The sequence below is a fragment of the Hemitrygon akajei genome, chromosome 2 (genome assembly GCF_048418815.1).
Source record: "Hemitrygon akajei chromosome 2, sHemAka1.3, whole genome shotgun sequence".
Lineage (NCBI taxonomy): Eukaryota > Metazoa > Chordata > Chondrichthyes > Myliobatiformes > Dasyatidae > Hemitrygon > Hemitrygon akajei.
This window is the reverse complement of record NC_133125.1, coordinates 24,101,324-24,118,364: the sequence shown is the minus strand read 5'-3', so window position 1 is coordinate 24,118,364 and position 17,041 is coordinate 24,101,324. Positions and strand designations below refer to the sequence as shown.

Below are 17,041 nucleotides of genomic sequence, written 5' to 3'. Positions count from 1 at the left end.
CCTGAACGTCCCACACTCATTGAGAACATGGAAGTCTAATTAATCTGCTAACACTGTCCATCATGCTCTCAACTTCACATGGTCCATCTATGATTCTTCCTTCGCTTTTCTTAATAATTCTATGTCCATTTCAGGAGATGGCCAGCCACAAACATCCATTAGAAGCCCACAATCATCTCAACAACATTTCCTCCCACCCTGCCCCCTGTAAGGGCACAGTTCCATTCTCCCAGTTCCCCTGTCTCTATTGCCACACAGGCGGCAAGAAGATGTCTTCCTTCTTCCTTACCCATGGCTTGCCCGCTACCACAGATGACAGGCTCCTTGACCACGTCCTGTCCAATTCCTATCCAGGGCCACACAGTAACTGAAATGCTCCCACGCACACAACCTTTGTTGCCACACTACTGGACTTGGAAAAGTTTGAAAAAGTTTACGAAACGTGGAAGATTTACTTTGTTGCACTGTATTTCATTATATTTTTCAATTAATAAATAAAATCAAATGTATGAGATTTTTCAATTTTTTTAATTCTAAATATTTATTATATGCATATTGCAAAAAAAAATTAACATGCTGTGGATTTTCCAGGCAGCATGGAAATTTCCGCATCAAAAAAAAACATTACTCAGAGCAATGGTTGGTCCACATAGCTGTAAAGAAAAGTGAGAGGAAACGTTGTCAATGCGGATACAGAATGAAAAGCTAAGTGCTTTAGCAGCTCTACATGACGCCTGTGGTAAGGTCAAACAGCTTGAAGAAGTCCAGAACCAAATCAAAAAGGACTTTGCACATGAAAAGAAGTTAATACTTTCTAGTACGTAATTGGTGTTAAACTCCAATGGCACATACATGGGCCAAACCACAATATAACTCTTCCCTGATGTTTCTTCACCTTCTGCTATCGTTCATTCATTGTGTGTGGTGCCGTAAGACACAGGTGGTCACAGTCTCTCCATGACCATGATCGCTCCTGGAAAAATTTTCTATAGAAGTGATTTTCCATTGCCTTCTGCTGGACAGATGAGTGACCCCAGCCATTAGCAATACTCTTCAGAGATTGGTCTGCTTGGCATCAGTAATCACATAACCAGGACTTGTGATATGCACCAGCTGCTCATACCACCATCCACCTGCTCTCAATGGCTCACATGATCTTGATCAGGGGGCTCAGCAGGTGCTACACCTTGCCCAAGGGTGACCTGCAGACTAGCAGAGGGAAGGAACACTTTACACCTCCTTTGGCAGAGACGTATCTCCACCCGGCCGCCTTTCGGCTATAGCAGGAGCAGAAGTACTCGGCTCCTGGGAGTTGGAGTGGAAGCTCAAGCTCCTCTCGTGCAGAGACAGCTTAAAGCTCTATATGCTCAGACACTGTCACCACGGTCCTTGGCCAAAGCACTTGCATAGTGTCACAAAGGCCTAGCAATCCACCCCCTCTCCCACTGGATCACTAGGACTGGTAATGAGCTACACTACATCACAACATTTAGCATTGGGAGGGGTCTGGACGTTCCAGAGTTGGTGAATTAGAGATTTGAATTGGTTATGCGAAAAGGAAATGTGCCCCCAGGTGTCTGTAAGTTCCGACCTGATCAATAAATATATGAAGCGGCCTCCAAAGAGGCTTAGAGATTATGTCTGAGTCAAACCAAATACCACAACAAAGGTCACAGAATTTGAAAAGTGGGAACAGGAACAAAACTTATCAAAATTTTTGAGTTCTGAAAGGAACTGGCACTTTATATTCTGACATTTCGGCAGAGAAACCTAGTGGCCAAGCAGAGTAGACACAAAACTCAAAGCAGCTTCGTGGTGGGTAGAGCAACCATTAGCATTGAAATTAACTTTCACAGTGTGTCTGGCAGCAACAGAACGCACAGGCATCCCAGTGGGCATGGTGAGCTAGAAGAATTCCATCAGAGGCTGGTGCAAACAGATGTCTGGTTTTATGCGAACCGTCCCACTGGCTTCACAGTATTACGAAGTTCAGCACTGAAACACCGAGGTAGGCTAGGAAGCACAAGGGACTGCAGATGCTGGAGTATGGATTAATAAATGATCTGTTGGAGGAACTCAATGGTTTAAACTGTATCTGTTGCAGGAGGGAAGGGAGAGGAATTGTCAATATTTCAGGTCCAGACCCTGGATCAGGTCTCAACTAAAATATGGACAAAGCAGTTGTTTTTAATGAGGTTCTTAAAGCAGAGAGATGCAGGGAGGGAATCAAGGTAGAAAATTACAACAGCTTTTAAAATTAAATGCACAGAGCATAAGAGATAGAAAAAGGATTTGACTGTCTGACCATTCAAGGCATTCATTATGATCTCTACCTCCACCATCAGTTTTCACCACTCTTCCATTATTCCTGAAGGGCCAAAAGTCTATTGATTTTTGCTTTGAGTGAACACAACAGCTGAGCTTCCGCAGGCCCTGTGGTAGAGGATTCCAAAAGGACTGAACACCTCCAGAGTGAAGACAGTTTCTCCCCGTCTCAGTTCTAAATGGCCTAACACCTATTGGGATGTGACGCGTGTGCACTCTGTGATGCTGAACTTGTCAGTCAGGGGAAACGTCCTCCCTTCATTGAGCTCGTCAAGCCCATTGAGAACTTTACATGATTAAATTAGATGTTCTCTTTCTTCTTCAATTCCAGCACCATTCTGTAAGGAGTCTCTGTAGGTCCTCCCATGGAATGTGGAGTTTTCGCCAGGTCCTCCGATTTCCTCCCACAGCCCAAAGACCTATCGGGGAGGTTAAGAGGTCATTGCAAATTGTCCTGTGATTTAAGTTAGGGTTAATTGGGTTTGTCAGAGAGTTGCTGGGGCAGTGTAGCTCAAAGGGCTTACTCAATGCTGTATCACTAAATAAATAAAATATAGTCACGTTAAACAGCCGACTCTCAGCACTAAGTTCCCTTACAGTTATTTTTATCCTTTCTACGCTGAAGAGGCATGGAACATTTGCCCAAGTTTGCTCTTCAAAAGGTTCAGATCCCTTCATGGAAAAGAAAAGAATTTATTGCCTCCAGCAACCTATTCCAGGAAGACCTTGCAATAAATAGACAAGGTCCTACTCCAGCCTTCGATCACCCTTTACTCCAAGCTTCTGATGAAACCTGGTCTCATCACAAGTGCCTGTGTTGACTTTACATCAAATTGTGAATGACTGCAGTGAGGAATCTGCCAACACAAGGCAGTCAATACATCCATCACATCTGACCTCTGGCCATTCTGATAAATTGCCACCTGCGTTATAATGGCAGGTTATCAGAATCAATGTTCATTTGTCATTCCATCTTTATCTAAGCTAAGCTTTTAAAGAAGAATAAGATCAGCTTTGTTCTGTTTAAAAGAAACACAACTTCGTTCACAACACATATATACAAAAGTCCTCTCTAATTTGAATTTTGCCTGTTTGTAAACCTCAGAAAATCAATACTTCACTGATATATTTAGATATAATGAAAATCCCCTGTAATTTCGGTGCTGTTGTCGGGCCTAATTCTACCCATCTTAAGTATTAATTTATGTCTAAAGCAGTTGCCTACTCTATCATAGGCCCAGAATTTTCTGAGTAATTAACTATTTGAACTCGCTGTTCCCCTGCCGACTCCTGACAAGGGCTGATTTCCCTAGGCAACGCTGGAACCATTAAAATCAGTGAAGCCCAGTCCTGGTTAGGACTCCGAACATGCTCTGTCATTAGAAACTCTATTGCAGCCGGCTAAGTCATGTCCTCAAGCTCAATTGACTTGCAATTCTACTAAATAATAGGAATGTTTGTGAGAACTTCCAAATATATTAACCATTAAAATGCTAAAAAAATGATGCATTCACATTATATAACAATTAGAATCAATGCAAACCAACTAAACCAATTAAAAATTAGTGAACTAATCCTTACTTATTCATCTCTCTGTTTCTCTCTACCGGAGGTAATGGAGGCATCCAATGTAACTGCAGGGAAACCGGAGGACTCCGATGCTCCGCCACTGTATTCCGTGACGAGCCCAACACTAGAATACAGCTGGCAAGTTGCCTGTGAGCACCTTTTAGGATATCAAAGAATTTCATCTGCGTGGAACACCTCTCAGTTTCTCAGGAAAATCTCGACCACTGACCTTTTGTGCGTTTTCAGGTAGAAGCACAAACATTTCGAAAAGGGGAGGTGAATCTCCCAGAGTCTTGTAAAATGTTTCTCTCTCCGTTAACACCAAGAACACGTCTTGCTGTGTAAAACTGCTAAGGTTTGATATTCCATACACAAAGTGGCTGCCGCACTATTTGACAAAGTCACAGGGACCATTTTTTTAAAAAAGTGAAACAAGGATGTGTAAATGGTGGCTCAAATGCAGGCTGTACTTTGTTTCCACTGGCAGCGATTTGATACGGTTGAACTGAGCAACATGTTTGTACAGTGAAGCATTGTGGCAGCCTCCTTTCCCACATGGCTAGTTATTGATGTCAGCCATGGCATCCAGGAGGATACTGGGTGAAGGCCAGGCATTTCCCAACAGGGAGGAAGGGAAAAACTGGAAACTGACTCAATTGGTACTCCTGTTTATCACTGCAGGCCCCAGAGGATGCTGGCTGAGCTAAAAGCATACACTGATTGCTTGCTTTCCTGTTCACAAGATCAGTTACACTCCGCAGCACGCTCTCACTGCATGTTCTAACCAAAAAAAAACCTGACTAGAGACATTCCTCATTTTTAGAAAATGGAAGCATTTCTGGAAAACAAATTCTGAAGTAAAATTTCATAAATCTCAAAGGCAGAAAACACTTATGGCCATTCTGATACGGTATATTCTTATGGGTGGAGAGTGGTGAACTATTTCTTATGGTAGAAAGCATATTCATAAATGAAACCTAAAAACTGTCAAATAGTTATTGGCATTATAGAAAGAATTTGCAAATTTGTAGGAATAGTTATTACCTCTCAAATATCAGACTCTTGAACCAAAGGGCTTAAATTCACTCAGCTTCACTTGCCCATCATTGAAATGTTCCCATCCACTATGGAGCCACTCGTAAGGACTCTTCATCTCATGTTCTCAATATTTATTGCTTATTTATTATTATGTCTTTCTACTTGTATTTGCACTCTGATTGAACGCACAAGTTGGTGCAGTCCTTCACTGATTCTGTTATGATTATTATTTTATAGATTTATTGAGTACACCCACAAAAAATTAATCTCAGGTTTGTATATGGTGACATATATGTACCTTGCTAATACACTCACTTTGAACTTTAATCAAAGAACATTGAGATTGAGCATATTAAAAATTAAATATTATCATTATTTGCCACATGTATATTGAAACATCAAAGCATACAATTAAATGCGTGGCTTGCGTCAGTCATCACTGGTAGCTTCCAAGTGTCCTAGTGCTTTCAACGCCAATGTAGCATGACACATAACTTCCTGTAAGTACATAGCCCAGATATTGTTGCAGGTGTAAGAAAGGACCTGGAGGGAGTGGGTCTACAGACCCTTTGTCACAGAGCCACTGCTGCACTATTCCATAGCAGGTGAATTTTAAGCATCTAGCTATAATTGACACCATTGTGCATGCCCAGCTGTCTCCATGCACCCAATAAGGTTAACTATTGCAACCCCCACAATCAACTTCAAACTTAAAGCTCATTGTATAGTACATAAAAATACTGTCCTACAGTTGGAAAAAAAAACCCTGAAGCAGGTTTAACGAGATGCAACAACTTGTATCCTGTTACAATCAAATTAATCACTTTGGAGCCAGAGTCAAAATCATGTTATCATTTGAGATTATTCTGATAGTTCAAGCCAATTGGTTGTGAAAACAAGGCAGAAAATATAATTTTAAAATGTTGGCTTAGCATACTGTATTGTGTATTTGTGCAACTAACATTTTTTAACATGTATATGAAAGGTAAAGAGCTAAAAGTTCAATTCTATAGACAAGATTGACATTAGCTTTATTTGTTAAAGATACAAAGATTTTAAATACATTTAATTATCAAACTGCTCCTCTGAGATTCATCCTCCCATAGGCAGCTACAAAATAAAGAAACAAAGGAAACATCAAACACCCTATGCGCAAAGAAGGAACAAATTAGGCAAATGGCAAAAAGTGAGCGAACAACGCATCAAATATCAGACAACAAAATAGCAGCCCTGGAGGGTTCAGTTTAGTTCAGCACCGCTAATGTACTGCAGGCCACACAGCCAGTCTTTGCCAAGGTGCCCCAGTCTGTGCTGAGTGTCCCAATCAAACCACACAAAAAACTGCAAAAAGAGTAACTAGAAATACAAGGAACATGAGTATCAAAGATCCCCCCCAAAACAGATCCAGAGCCAAGGGCCTTGCCAATCAATCCTTGAAACAGGGAACACAAGACTCCTGCACTTTCCTCCGACAGCGAGAGGGGGAGGAAGATTGGTCAAACACAGGCAGATGGCGCCGAATATCCACCCGCTCCCCGCTCTCGTCTTCGTTGACTTCAACTTTGCCCAACGTCTCAAACGGAGAGAAGCAATGGAGTCAATCTCGCCTGTGACACCTCGATCAGGAAGAAGCAATGGAGTCGATCGTGGGCTCCTGCCCTCAACACCTCGATCAGGGAGAAACAATGGAGTCGATCGTGGACTTGCACCCCGTTTCCAGGCTTACAGGCCACCAGTCCTCACATTCCACTCCCAACCTCACCAAACTCCCTCGGAGACAGCAAAGTGGCAGATTGCTCAATTGGCCAAAAAACACACCATCAAAATGTAAATCACAGGTTCTAATCGCACGCAGCTTAGTAGTAGAATCATATTTGAAAGGAGATTTAATGCCCTCTGTACAAAAACATCATTGCCCAGAAATTCAATTGCATAATGGAGATTTTCTTTCTTCAGTAGTTTGCAAATGAAAATCAACTTTTTTTTCTGAAATTAAGGCTGTAATGCCATTTCAGGATAGCTTCCTGTTACTACAGAAACCTAATGCCAAGGAGACCCCAAAGCAAAACTGAACAGCAATGCAATGGAGCACAGATGTTTGGGATACCCCTGTCAATCTGGTCTTACCAGCCCTGTTCACGCACTGTATCAAAATTTCTCTCTGATTACCACCAATTTCCAGCTTATCCACTTGATTCCTGTCCCGAATCCCCATAACCTGCCCACTGACCTCCCCAGATCCTCTGCGGTTTCCTACTTTACCTTCTGGCCTCCCAGTCATACAGGTGTCACCATATCTCTGGCTCCAATGAATGGCACCCACTTCCCCAGCCATAGGGCAGGTCCAATAGGATCCCAGCAATCCCAGTATCCAGATGCACCAGAAGACCGAAAGACATGCAGTCATTTGGCCCATCTATCGTGATTGATTCTAGCCTGCACAAGGACTCCCAAGTCCCTTTGTGCCTTTGATAAGACCACTGTGCTTCCGACAATGTGCCATGCCCAGCCACTTGCCTGTCAGTTTTCAGAGAGCCGATGACAAAAATGGGTGATCATGTCCCCCCTGTCCGGATAGTGCACCCCTTTCTCAGCACTTGACTCTCTACACCCACGTGTTTGCAGAGCCAGTGGGAACTAAGTTACTGACACAGTGGTCCACATTTACCAACAGTTCAAAACAATTGCTTTTCAGCTGTTTATTTTAGGGTGAAAATAGAGTACTGTGGATTTCAGTTCATTGGGACACGTCGGGATCAACACATTGTGGCCCAATTAAGCGGCTGCTCCAATTAGCTGAAGTTTCATGTAAGTTGTTAAAAACGGATAAAAAAGCCAAACTACAATTTAACTGAGTAATAAATCATGTATTTTAATGAAATACAGAACAAATTAGAACACCACTAATGTTACTACAGTACTATAAAACTGTGTATTAGTTGCTAATAGTTACCGACAGAGGAATTCATCCAGTGTACGGTGTTGTATGCTTTTGATTGACTAAATGAACAAAGTTAGTGCCAACACCGAGTCTGGATAATGGACTACCTTCATACAATGCTTTCGATGACGGCATCTTCCAAATCTTCATTTTCATTGTAACATTCAAGATGATTGTCCATAATCTTCAAATTCTTCATAATTTCCAACTCATTGATATACCGAGATTGTTTCATTTTCTTGTGGTGAACTACATATACCTGTCTGGACACACCCCCCTGCTGACTGCTCCTGTGGCTCCTCCCACTGACCGTGGCTCCTCCCACAGACCCCGGTATAAAGGCGATTGAGGCCTGAGCCCAGCCCTCAGTCTCCAGGATGTAGCATGGTGGTCAATTGCTGCTTGTTCTTTCTTCCAGTCAATAAAAGCCGATATCTCGCCTCACGTCTCAGAGAGTTATTGATGGTGCATCATTTCACTCCCAGCCGTTTCTGGCATCTCCAACCCCGAATGCTTGAACTCACAGTGAGCAAAACACTTCTGAATTGTCTTACTGCTTATTTCACCCCTACTTCCAGTGACAAAAATCACCGCTTTTTGAACACAAACAACCACAACTATTCACTCTAAGCACAGTGTAGCATCTAACGGCCACACAAGCACACGCGACTGACCGTTTGGCAACAGTCTCCTTTTTCCAATAAAGTGGCATAGTGTCCCAAGTAAACTAAGGGAATCCCAGCTATTTTCTCAATTAGTTTTTGTTCTTTAAGAATTGTCCCAAATAAGCAGCTGCCCCAATTACCCAATGGCCCAATTAACCATAAGCCACTGTATATATTTATGGCAGAGGCAAAGCTTTCTAGTAATGAACAACAAAATAACAATCTGGGGCCTTTAAGAAGGATCCACATGGACTGGAGCCTCACTATAGATTAGACCTCATGGGAAAGGTGAGTGCTGGCTGGGATACACTTGGAGATCTCAGAACTGGTAAACAACACTGGCATATGTGCTCTCACTAACACAGTAATTGGGTCACACAGCTTAAAGTGTGTTTCAGTGTTGCTATCACTCTAACACTCATGTGTTTCAGTCTATGAACAAATGAAATTTAACCACATTAGTTTCAGCTAAATTGCTCCTCAAGTGACTGAATTTTCTAGCTAGTAATGAATAATTTTGAATCCAAGTGTCCATAGGTTTATTGAATCCAACACAAACTGATAAATCTGCTTATCTGATGGACAGTAAAACACAAGTAAAACACAAAAACTCAGGTTGTCAAGGTAAAGAAAGGGAGATATCAAGAAATTTCCAACATTTTCTGTTTTCTTTAAGTTAAAATTGGATATTTCTGTCTCAATTAAGCCTAACCAGCAGATATGAAATGAAAATTGCCCATCAAGTCACAGACTCCAATGTCTTACAACAATCTTGCCCACTTCCCAGAGCTTTAGATCTTGAAATCTTTTCCAAGCTCCTTTAAATAATAGAACCTGTTTCAACAAGCACCCATGAGGAATTATTCCCTGCTTCTGTTAATGTTAAATTGACAGCAACCCAGTAGTGACTTTCCTTTCGTTCACATCCATTTTTTTTGAATCTCCATTAATTAATCTTTAAGTCCTTCACTCAAGATATTATTAGAGAGAAATGCAGCTCAGATGAAACATATATTCGTTTGATTGACCAAGTGCAAAGCCAGGGAGGGTGGCATGGTAGCATAGTGGTTAGCACAACGCTTTACAGTACAGATGATCTGGCACTGCCTGAAAGGAGTTGCTACGTTCCCCTTGTGACCAAGTGGGTTTCCTCCCACAGTCCGAGGACCTACCAGTTGACAGGTTAATTGGTCATTGTAAATTGTCCCGTGATTGGGCTAGGATTAAATCGGGGGATTGTTGGGTGGCGAGGCTTGAAGAGCCAATTCCCTGCCGTACCTCAATAAATATAATTAATTGTTCAGACGTTGGACCTGGTACAGAAACTAGGAGAGTAAAGAAGAGGAAAACATACATAAAGTTTGCGGCCATATACGGAGACTGAAGAAAGCCACAGTTCCATGCAGCAAGGGTAGAGTGTCAAATGCTGGAGGAACTCAGCAGGTCAGGCAGCATCTATGGAGAGGAATAAAGAGTCAACAGTTCATGCCGAGACCCTTCATCAGGGCTCTTCATAACTGTCCTGGTGAAGGGTCTCAGCCCGAAGTGTCGGCTCTTTATTCCTGTCCATAGACGCTGCCTGACCTGCTGAGTTCCTCCAGCATTTTGTGTGTGTTACACTGGATTTCCAGCATCTGCAGAATCTCTTGTGTTTGTATCAAATGCAGATGGCCAGACATTGCCTTCTATAAAGATAAATTGAGCCAATGCTGTGGGGTGGGGTAAGTTCTGCCCAATTTGTGTGCGACCCCCAGTAATTGATACTTCATTGTACTCGATAGACATTCTCTGCGTATAAAGTCACAGACAATAAAGTTTCCTCCACTTAGCAAAGGATGCGGAGGAAATCAGATCAGTCAGAGGCTGCAGGTAACAAATGGGGCGTGCAGTGTTCCTGGATCCTTGGCAGGAGGTGAAGGCATAGCAATCGCCAGGAAAAAAACTTGCCAGCTGAATGCCTTAAATGTCCCAACCACAGACCAGGTGAGGCTCTTCCACTTTGCTGAGGCAGCAGAAGGCCATTAATTCCCTTGCTGAGGTGACATTCTGTTTGTACAACTAGAATCATTCGCAGGCCATGGATGTACAAAGCTGCAAGGAGAGTCAAGGAAAGCTATATCGACAAAGAAAAGAACATGGCCAACAGAATATAATGTAAAAAAGTGAGCTCTCACACTCAGAGATAGAGACTATAAAAGGAGGAATATTATTTTTCAGCTGGTGAGGGACTGAGAAGTATTGGTGTTCAGGTGGATTGAGGTGGTCTCCTGCATATTTCACTTGCAGGCACAAAAGCAAGTAGTGAAACGAATATACACTGGCTTTAATTGCAAGAAGTCTTGCTTCAATAATCTAGAGTGCCAGTGAGAGAGTGCATGGAATATTGTGCATTGGTCTGGTCTTCTCAGCAGAAAGAAGGCAGCAATGGTTCATCAGCTTAACTTCTGGGATGGTAAATTGTCAAAGGAGGAAGTATTAAGCAGACTGGGCTAAGGAGATTCTTGAATTTAGAAGAATGAAAGGTTATCTCATTGCAAGATTCTGTACTCTGATAAAGCTTGATAGATAGGTGCAGGGATGATATTTTCTCTGGCAGGGGCTTTGGTCTCAGAATAATCAGTCTTCTCTTCAGGACAGATCTGAGAAGGAATTTCTTCACCCAGAGTGCAGTGAATCTGAGAAATGTTCTACCAAAGAGGGCTGTGCAGACTCAGACATTGACTGTGATGGAGGTCGATCTTTAAGGGGAAAGAACAAATGAGGTAATCGCAGGGAACTGAGAGTGAAGTAAAGGTTTGGCCAAATGGAGGAGCTGGAAATAGTGAGCTAATGGTCTCCTGCTTCTATTTCTTAAGTCCTAAACGAGTTTTATACAAGTGATGTCAAAACGCGCACACCCACCAACTCTCGTGTTGAAGAAGCTTGCATACGTGAAGGACCTAGAACCACCAATGGAAAATGTGTGACCCACACACAAACATTAAACAATAAAGTATGTCTGTCTGTCATTCATCACAGTTACTAATTCTATATTAGATAATTCTGCACCCCATAAAGCTTATGCAATGTATGAAAGGGCATGTAGTGCAGAAACCTTTGGTAGGAATGCCAGACAGAGGTGCATATCAGACATAAGAACACAGGCAGAAGAAAGGTATCCTTAAGATGATAAAGAATTAAATCATAAATATGAACGTGGATAGAACTGAGATGAAAGGGTAAGAAAGACAGAAGGAAAAATTAAGAGAGAAATGAGAAAATGAAAGAGTAATGAAATGGGAACAAGAAAGAAAGAGAAAATAGAGAGAGGAGTGAACGATAGAAAGAAAATATTAACTATAACAAAACAGTGATTAGATTTTTGATTATTTATGACACAGGTAACAACTGTAGAAATGGAGCTAGACATGAGAACAGCATTACAAAACATAAAGTGATATTATTTTATTCTGAAGTTTGAACATATCATTGGAATAAAATTAGATACACCCCATTTATCATCAAATACTTTGAGTTATACTTGGTTTGTGGCTGGCTTTTTGCTCTTTTCACTGAATTATGGTATTATTGAAATTCATTAGCTTTGATTATGTTCCAGGGTACCCGACAACTGAAGGTAGCTCTTTAACAAGACCAGACAACCATAGCAACAAGTAATCATCAGCCAATCAGCGTGGTCACATCTTATGAAGTACTGCCTGGTTCCTGGAATGGTGAGAGAGTGCGTGGGTTAGTCAAAATAAACACTGGCTACAAAACTTCTAGGAGCATGAAATTAGAAAATATATTTAAAAGCAGTTAGAAGCCCAATCTTTGAATTTTTATAGAATTTAATATGTAGTTAATATTTTTGATTAGGTGAAGAGAAATGATCAGAAAATTGGGCTGGTGTCAGCTCTGCCAAGTACAAAAATCCACTGGGAGCTTCTCAAGAAAATGTGGTAAAGTTAGAGTTACAAATTTTGATTCTGAAACACACTGGTCAAACTGACAACTGGAAAATTCCATACAGTTCTGGTTATATAGCTTCTGAAGGGATGTCGATGTGCTAGACAAGGGGGCAAAATAAGAGATTGTCTAGGAATGAGGGGTTTCAGCTCTAATGTAGACCTAGAGAAACTGGACCAATCTATAGGCTGGAGGAGCAACACCTCATATTCCATCTGGGTAACTTCCAACTTGATAGCATGAACATTAACTTCTTTAATTTTTCCTCCTCCACCTTCCCTCTTCTTCAATTACCCACTCTGGCTGCCCTCTTACCTCTTCTCTTCTCCTCATTTGCCTATCAGCTCTCCCTGGTGCCACTCCTCCTTCCCTTTCTCCCATAGTCCTATCCGATCCCTTCACCTCCAGCCTTTTACTTTTTCCACCTATCACCTCCCAGCTCCTTATCCCATCCTTCCACCCCCCCCCCCACCCTGTTTCATCTATCACCTTCTAGCCTGTACTCCTTCCCCTCCCCCAAACTCTTCATTCTGGTATCTTCCCCCTTCCTTTCCAGTCCTGAAGAAGGGGTTCGGCCCAAAACTTCGACTGCTTATTCATTTCCATTGATGCTCCCCGACCTGCTGAATTCTTTCAACATTTTGTGTGCGTTGCTCTGGAGAAACTGTGGTCATTAGTGATGGAACCTAAACCAACTAAAACAAGGTTATGACCAGATTTGATAGTGGAGCATAACATCGAGATAGGTTTAGATGGGACAGACAGAGGGAAGCTGCTCTAATTAATTTATAGTTCAAGAGCCAAGATTAAGGCCACAGACTCAAAATTTTGGGCATGAGGTGTAAAGAATATGTAAGGAACACTATGTTTCACATAATCAGTAGTTATGTTTTGATATTCACCATCTTTTCTGGGGCATCATCTTAAATTGGTGAAGTTCTGGCAGGAACATAAGCGACCCAACTGGTGCTGAAGTGTAGTTGTATCTTATTAGGGTCAAAAAATCATTTGAAGGGCTACTATGTTCACCCACTTTAAGGCCAAAAACCATTTTCTTAAATCCTCATCATAAACTCTTTCCATGAGGAGCATTGTTCTCATCAATGACTGGTACTCAGACAACGTAAAAGTAAAGTAGGTCTATAAGTGGAGAGTACCAGCCTTATGAAAATAAATTTAACAAGTTTCTCCCCTAGTGAAATTAAAACTGGCAAATTATTACTGAGCTTAGAACATGATGTTTTGACTATTTTTAAACTAAACTTCCGGAACACCAAAAATCAGATGACTGGTCTTTAAATACGCTGTTAATTTCCTGGAAACTTCAGAAAGAATAGATTTCTTACATTACAAACTAAGAAATGTGAATCCTTTGTTTCTGTTTGACCCAAACTCATTTTTTTTATGTGCTGGGTCACTTTCCTTCACCATCCCCACAAGTCTGACTTCTATAATACGGTTCTTCCCAACCTCCACTCTCTACTAACAGCAACCTGTCCAGAAAGAAGGGTTCTGAATACCTGTTTACATATATTTTTGATCTGTCATCACTCACCCTTGTCAAACTTTATTGGTTATCTGTGTTCCTGCAAACTAATTTTAAGATCAGTATTCTCACTTTTAAATCCTCTCAGTGTTTCTCCCTATTTCCCCTCACTCTCTCTGAACCTGTAATTTTGTTTCTTTCCTTTTCTCTGACCTTTCAATTTACCTCAATCCCTCTTCTCCATCGGTAAACAATAGTCTTCAGTCACCATGATTTTTGAACTTTTTTTCCTAAATCTCTATCCCATCTCTGCTGTTGGTGCCCCCAATACTTGTTTATTTTGTCTTAAGCTCTTCTTCCCCTCTCTCCTTGTACACTCCCTTTGTCTCCCATCCTATAAAGTACTTTGCAATGCCTTTCTTTGGCTGAGTAGCACTGCAAATTGTTGATTCATACAGCTGTATAGAAAAATTATACTTAATTTTCTTGAAGCACTGTAAAATACATGAGAACTCAGCTCAATTAAACATTCTTTCCATGTCTGGAGATACTTCACATCACATCAGTCATAATGAAGACTTTCGAAAGGCTGGTCATGTCATTTCTCAAATCCATGATTCAATATCTCTAGATAAGCCCACCCCCCATCTAAAACCTCGGTAACTGCACTGCATTGTAAACACTTTAAACCACTTTTTATAATGCTGTTTACATTGTAAATACATGTTAGTATTTATGCACATTTTGTTCCGCATCTAACACTGTTTTTATGTAATCATTTATTCTTTAGAATTGTCGAATGTTGCTTTTTGTTGCATGTCGCGCCAACACACCACAACAAATTCCTAACACTGTTGACCTAGTTAATTGGGCCATTGGTTAATCAGAGAAGCTGGTAATTTGGGACAACTCTTAAAAAAGCAAAAACTAATCAAGAACATAACTGGGATTCCCTTCATTTATTTGGGACACTATGCTGCTGAATTGGGACAGGAGCCTGTTGCCAAGCAGTTTCTCACTTGTGTCAGTCACATGTAGTTATTAGACACTACACTGCACTTAAAGCAATGAGTTTTTAAATAGCATCAATTGTGTGCGTTTGTGCTCAATAAGCAAAAATTTTTGTCAGTGATAGTTGGCAGGAAATAAGCAGTAAGACAATTCAGAACTGTTTTGCTCACTGCAGTTTCAAGCATTCAGGCTTGGAGATGTCAGAAAAGGTCAAGAGTGAAAATGCAACAATTTCACTACTTCAGCAAGTTAGAAACTATAGAGAATTTGAAGGTATCAATAATCATCTTGAATGTTACAATTGAAAATGAAGGTTTGGAGGATATAACTGTCAAAAGCATTATATGAAGACAGTACATTATCTGTACTAGGTATCTGTGCTGATGCTGTTCACTTAGTCAATAAAAAGAATATACTGGATGAATTCCTCTGTTGAAAACTATTAGGAACAAATACACAATTTTATAGTACTGTAGAAGTATTGGTAGTGCTCTAATTTGTTCTGTTTTTCATTTAAATACATAATTTGTTACTCAGTTAAACAGTAGTTCATCTTTTTTATAGCTTTTTAACTACTTCCATGAAACTTCAGCAAATTGGGGCAGCCATTTAATTGGGCCAAAATGTACTGGTACCAATGTGTCCTTATTGATGGGAATCAGCTGTTGATCCATGATCCTTGACTCTGAGCATAACCAAATAATAATACTCAATTTCATAATAGTCTTGACAAAAGAAATTAACAATCCCAAATCAAATTTGGTAAAAAGAATATTGAAATATTGAATCACAATATTGAATTATTTATTACAGGAGATTGTGATGTTTGTTATTAAGTCCATTAAATTTAGATTGTGAAATTATCATTCAGGATTTAAAAATAATAGATAACAATCTTACATTTAAAGATTCAGAAAGCTGATAGAGTAACACTTACCTTTCACAGGCTCGCACGGTCCATGCTGCTATTATCCACAATGAGATGCTGAAAACCAGCAGTACTGTTCCTGGACATATGGTCATTAAAGTCTTCATTACGAAACGGGTATTGAAGTTTATTTTATTCAGTGCTCCAATACTTCTTGATGAAGCATCCGTAAAGAGTTTGCTATGCAACAGCATTACTCTAGCGATAAGGTAAAGCCTAAGAAACATTGGTATCGATAAGATTATATCCACATCTGCTATTGCTGTAGATGTTGTGTATGAAAAGGCAAGACGTGCTGTCCATATGAAAGTGTAGTTTCCAGGAATTGGGTGAATAGCACATACCAATATCTCCAAACAGATGAAAAAAATCCGTTCATAAGTCATGGCTATTCTCCAGTCATCGGCGCCATTGTCTACCATGAATAACTGCAGGAAAACAGCACAGTTTTACCAGACTGATCAATTTTCATGCTAACAACCTGCACACACAAGTCAAATCACTATATTATTCCAGGAAATCAGCACAATAAAAATATTCTGGTTAGACTCATATTTTTGAAGAATTGGTTCATCTGATGTAATCAAAAATATCAATGGTTTCAAAGGAAAGGATAATCAGGTGAGATCTATAAACAGACCGCTGAATTGTTTTAAAATTATCATCCAAAGTCAAAGTTAGCCAGAACACTTATTTGCTTTAATAAGATTAGACATAAAACACAAAAACATAACGTTAAAAATTCTCAAATAGAAGCTAAAGTAAAATACCAACATCTATTTAAATAATCACATAGGAATCTGTTCAGTCTTTCTGCTCTGTTCTTTTTTGATAGACAGCTGTCAAGTCATTGATTAAGTAAAAGTGAAAACTAGGTGAAATTCCCCTTTAAGTATATGACTCTGGAATTGAATTAATCTCTTCTCCTCTTGACTCTAAACAATGATAATGTCTATCGGTCTCAACTTTATCTTATTCTGATATGGCAAACATAAATCAGTATCACCCAAACTATTTTTGCATCCATTCATTCCTGTATTTCTGTTAAGTGTAAATTTCAATAAATTGCCAAAAACTAAAGGTACACCAAGGGAAAGTGCATTGTGCTGAATCATCTTATAATGTTATGT

The 17,041-nt window shown here is 40.3% G+C and overlaps 1 protein-coding gene across 2 annotated transcripts in view; it reads right to left on the bottom strand.

The window, feature by feature from the left end:
* Window positions 1-17,041, bottom strand: part of LOC140739953 (small conductance calcium-activated potassium channel protein 2-like) — a 198,427-nt gene that overhangs the window by 60,323 nt on the left and 121,063 nt on the right. For both annotated transcript variants that reach the window (XM_073068662.1, XM_073068670.1), the window contains one exon: window positions 15,921-16,339. In XM_073068662.1, coding sequence (XP_072924763.1) covers window positions 15,921-16,339 — 419 coding nt within the window. The remainder of the gene's footprint in view (window positions 1-15,920; window positions 16,340-17,041) is intronic.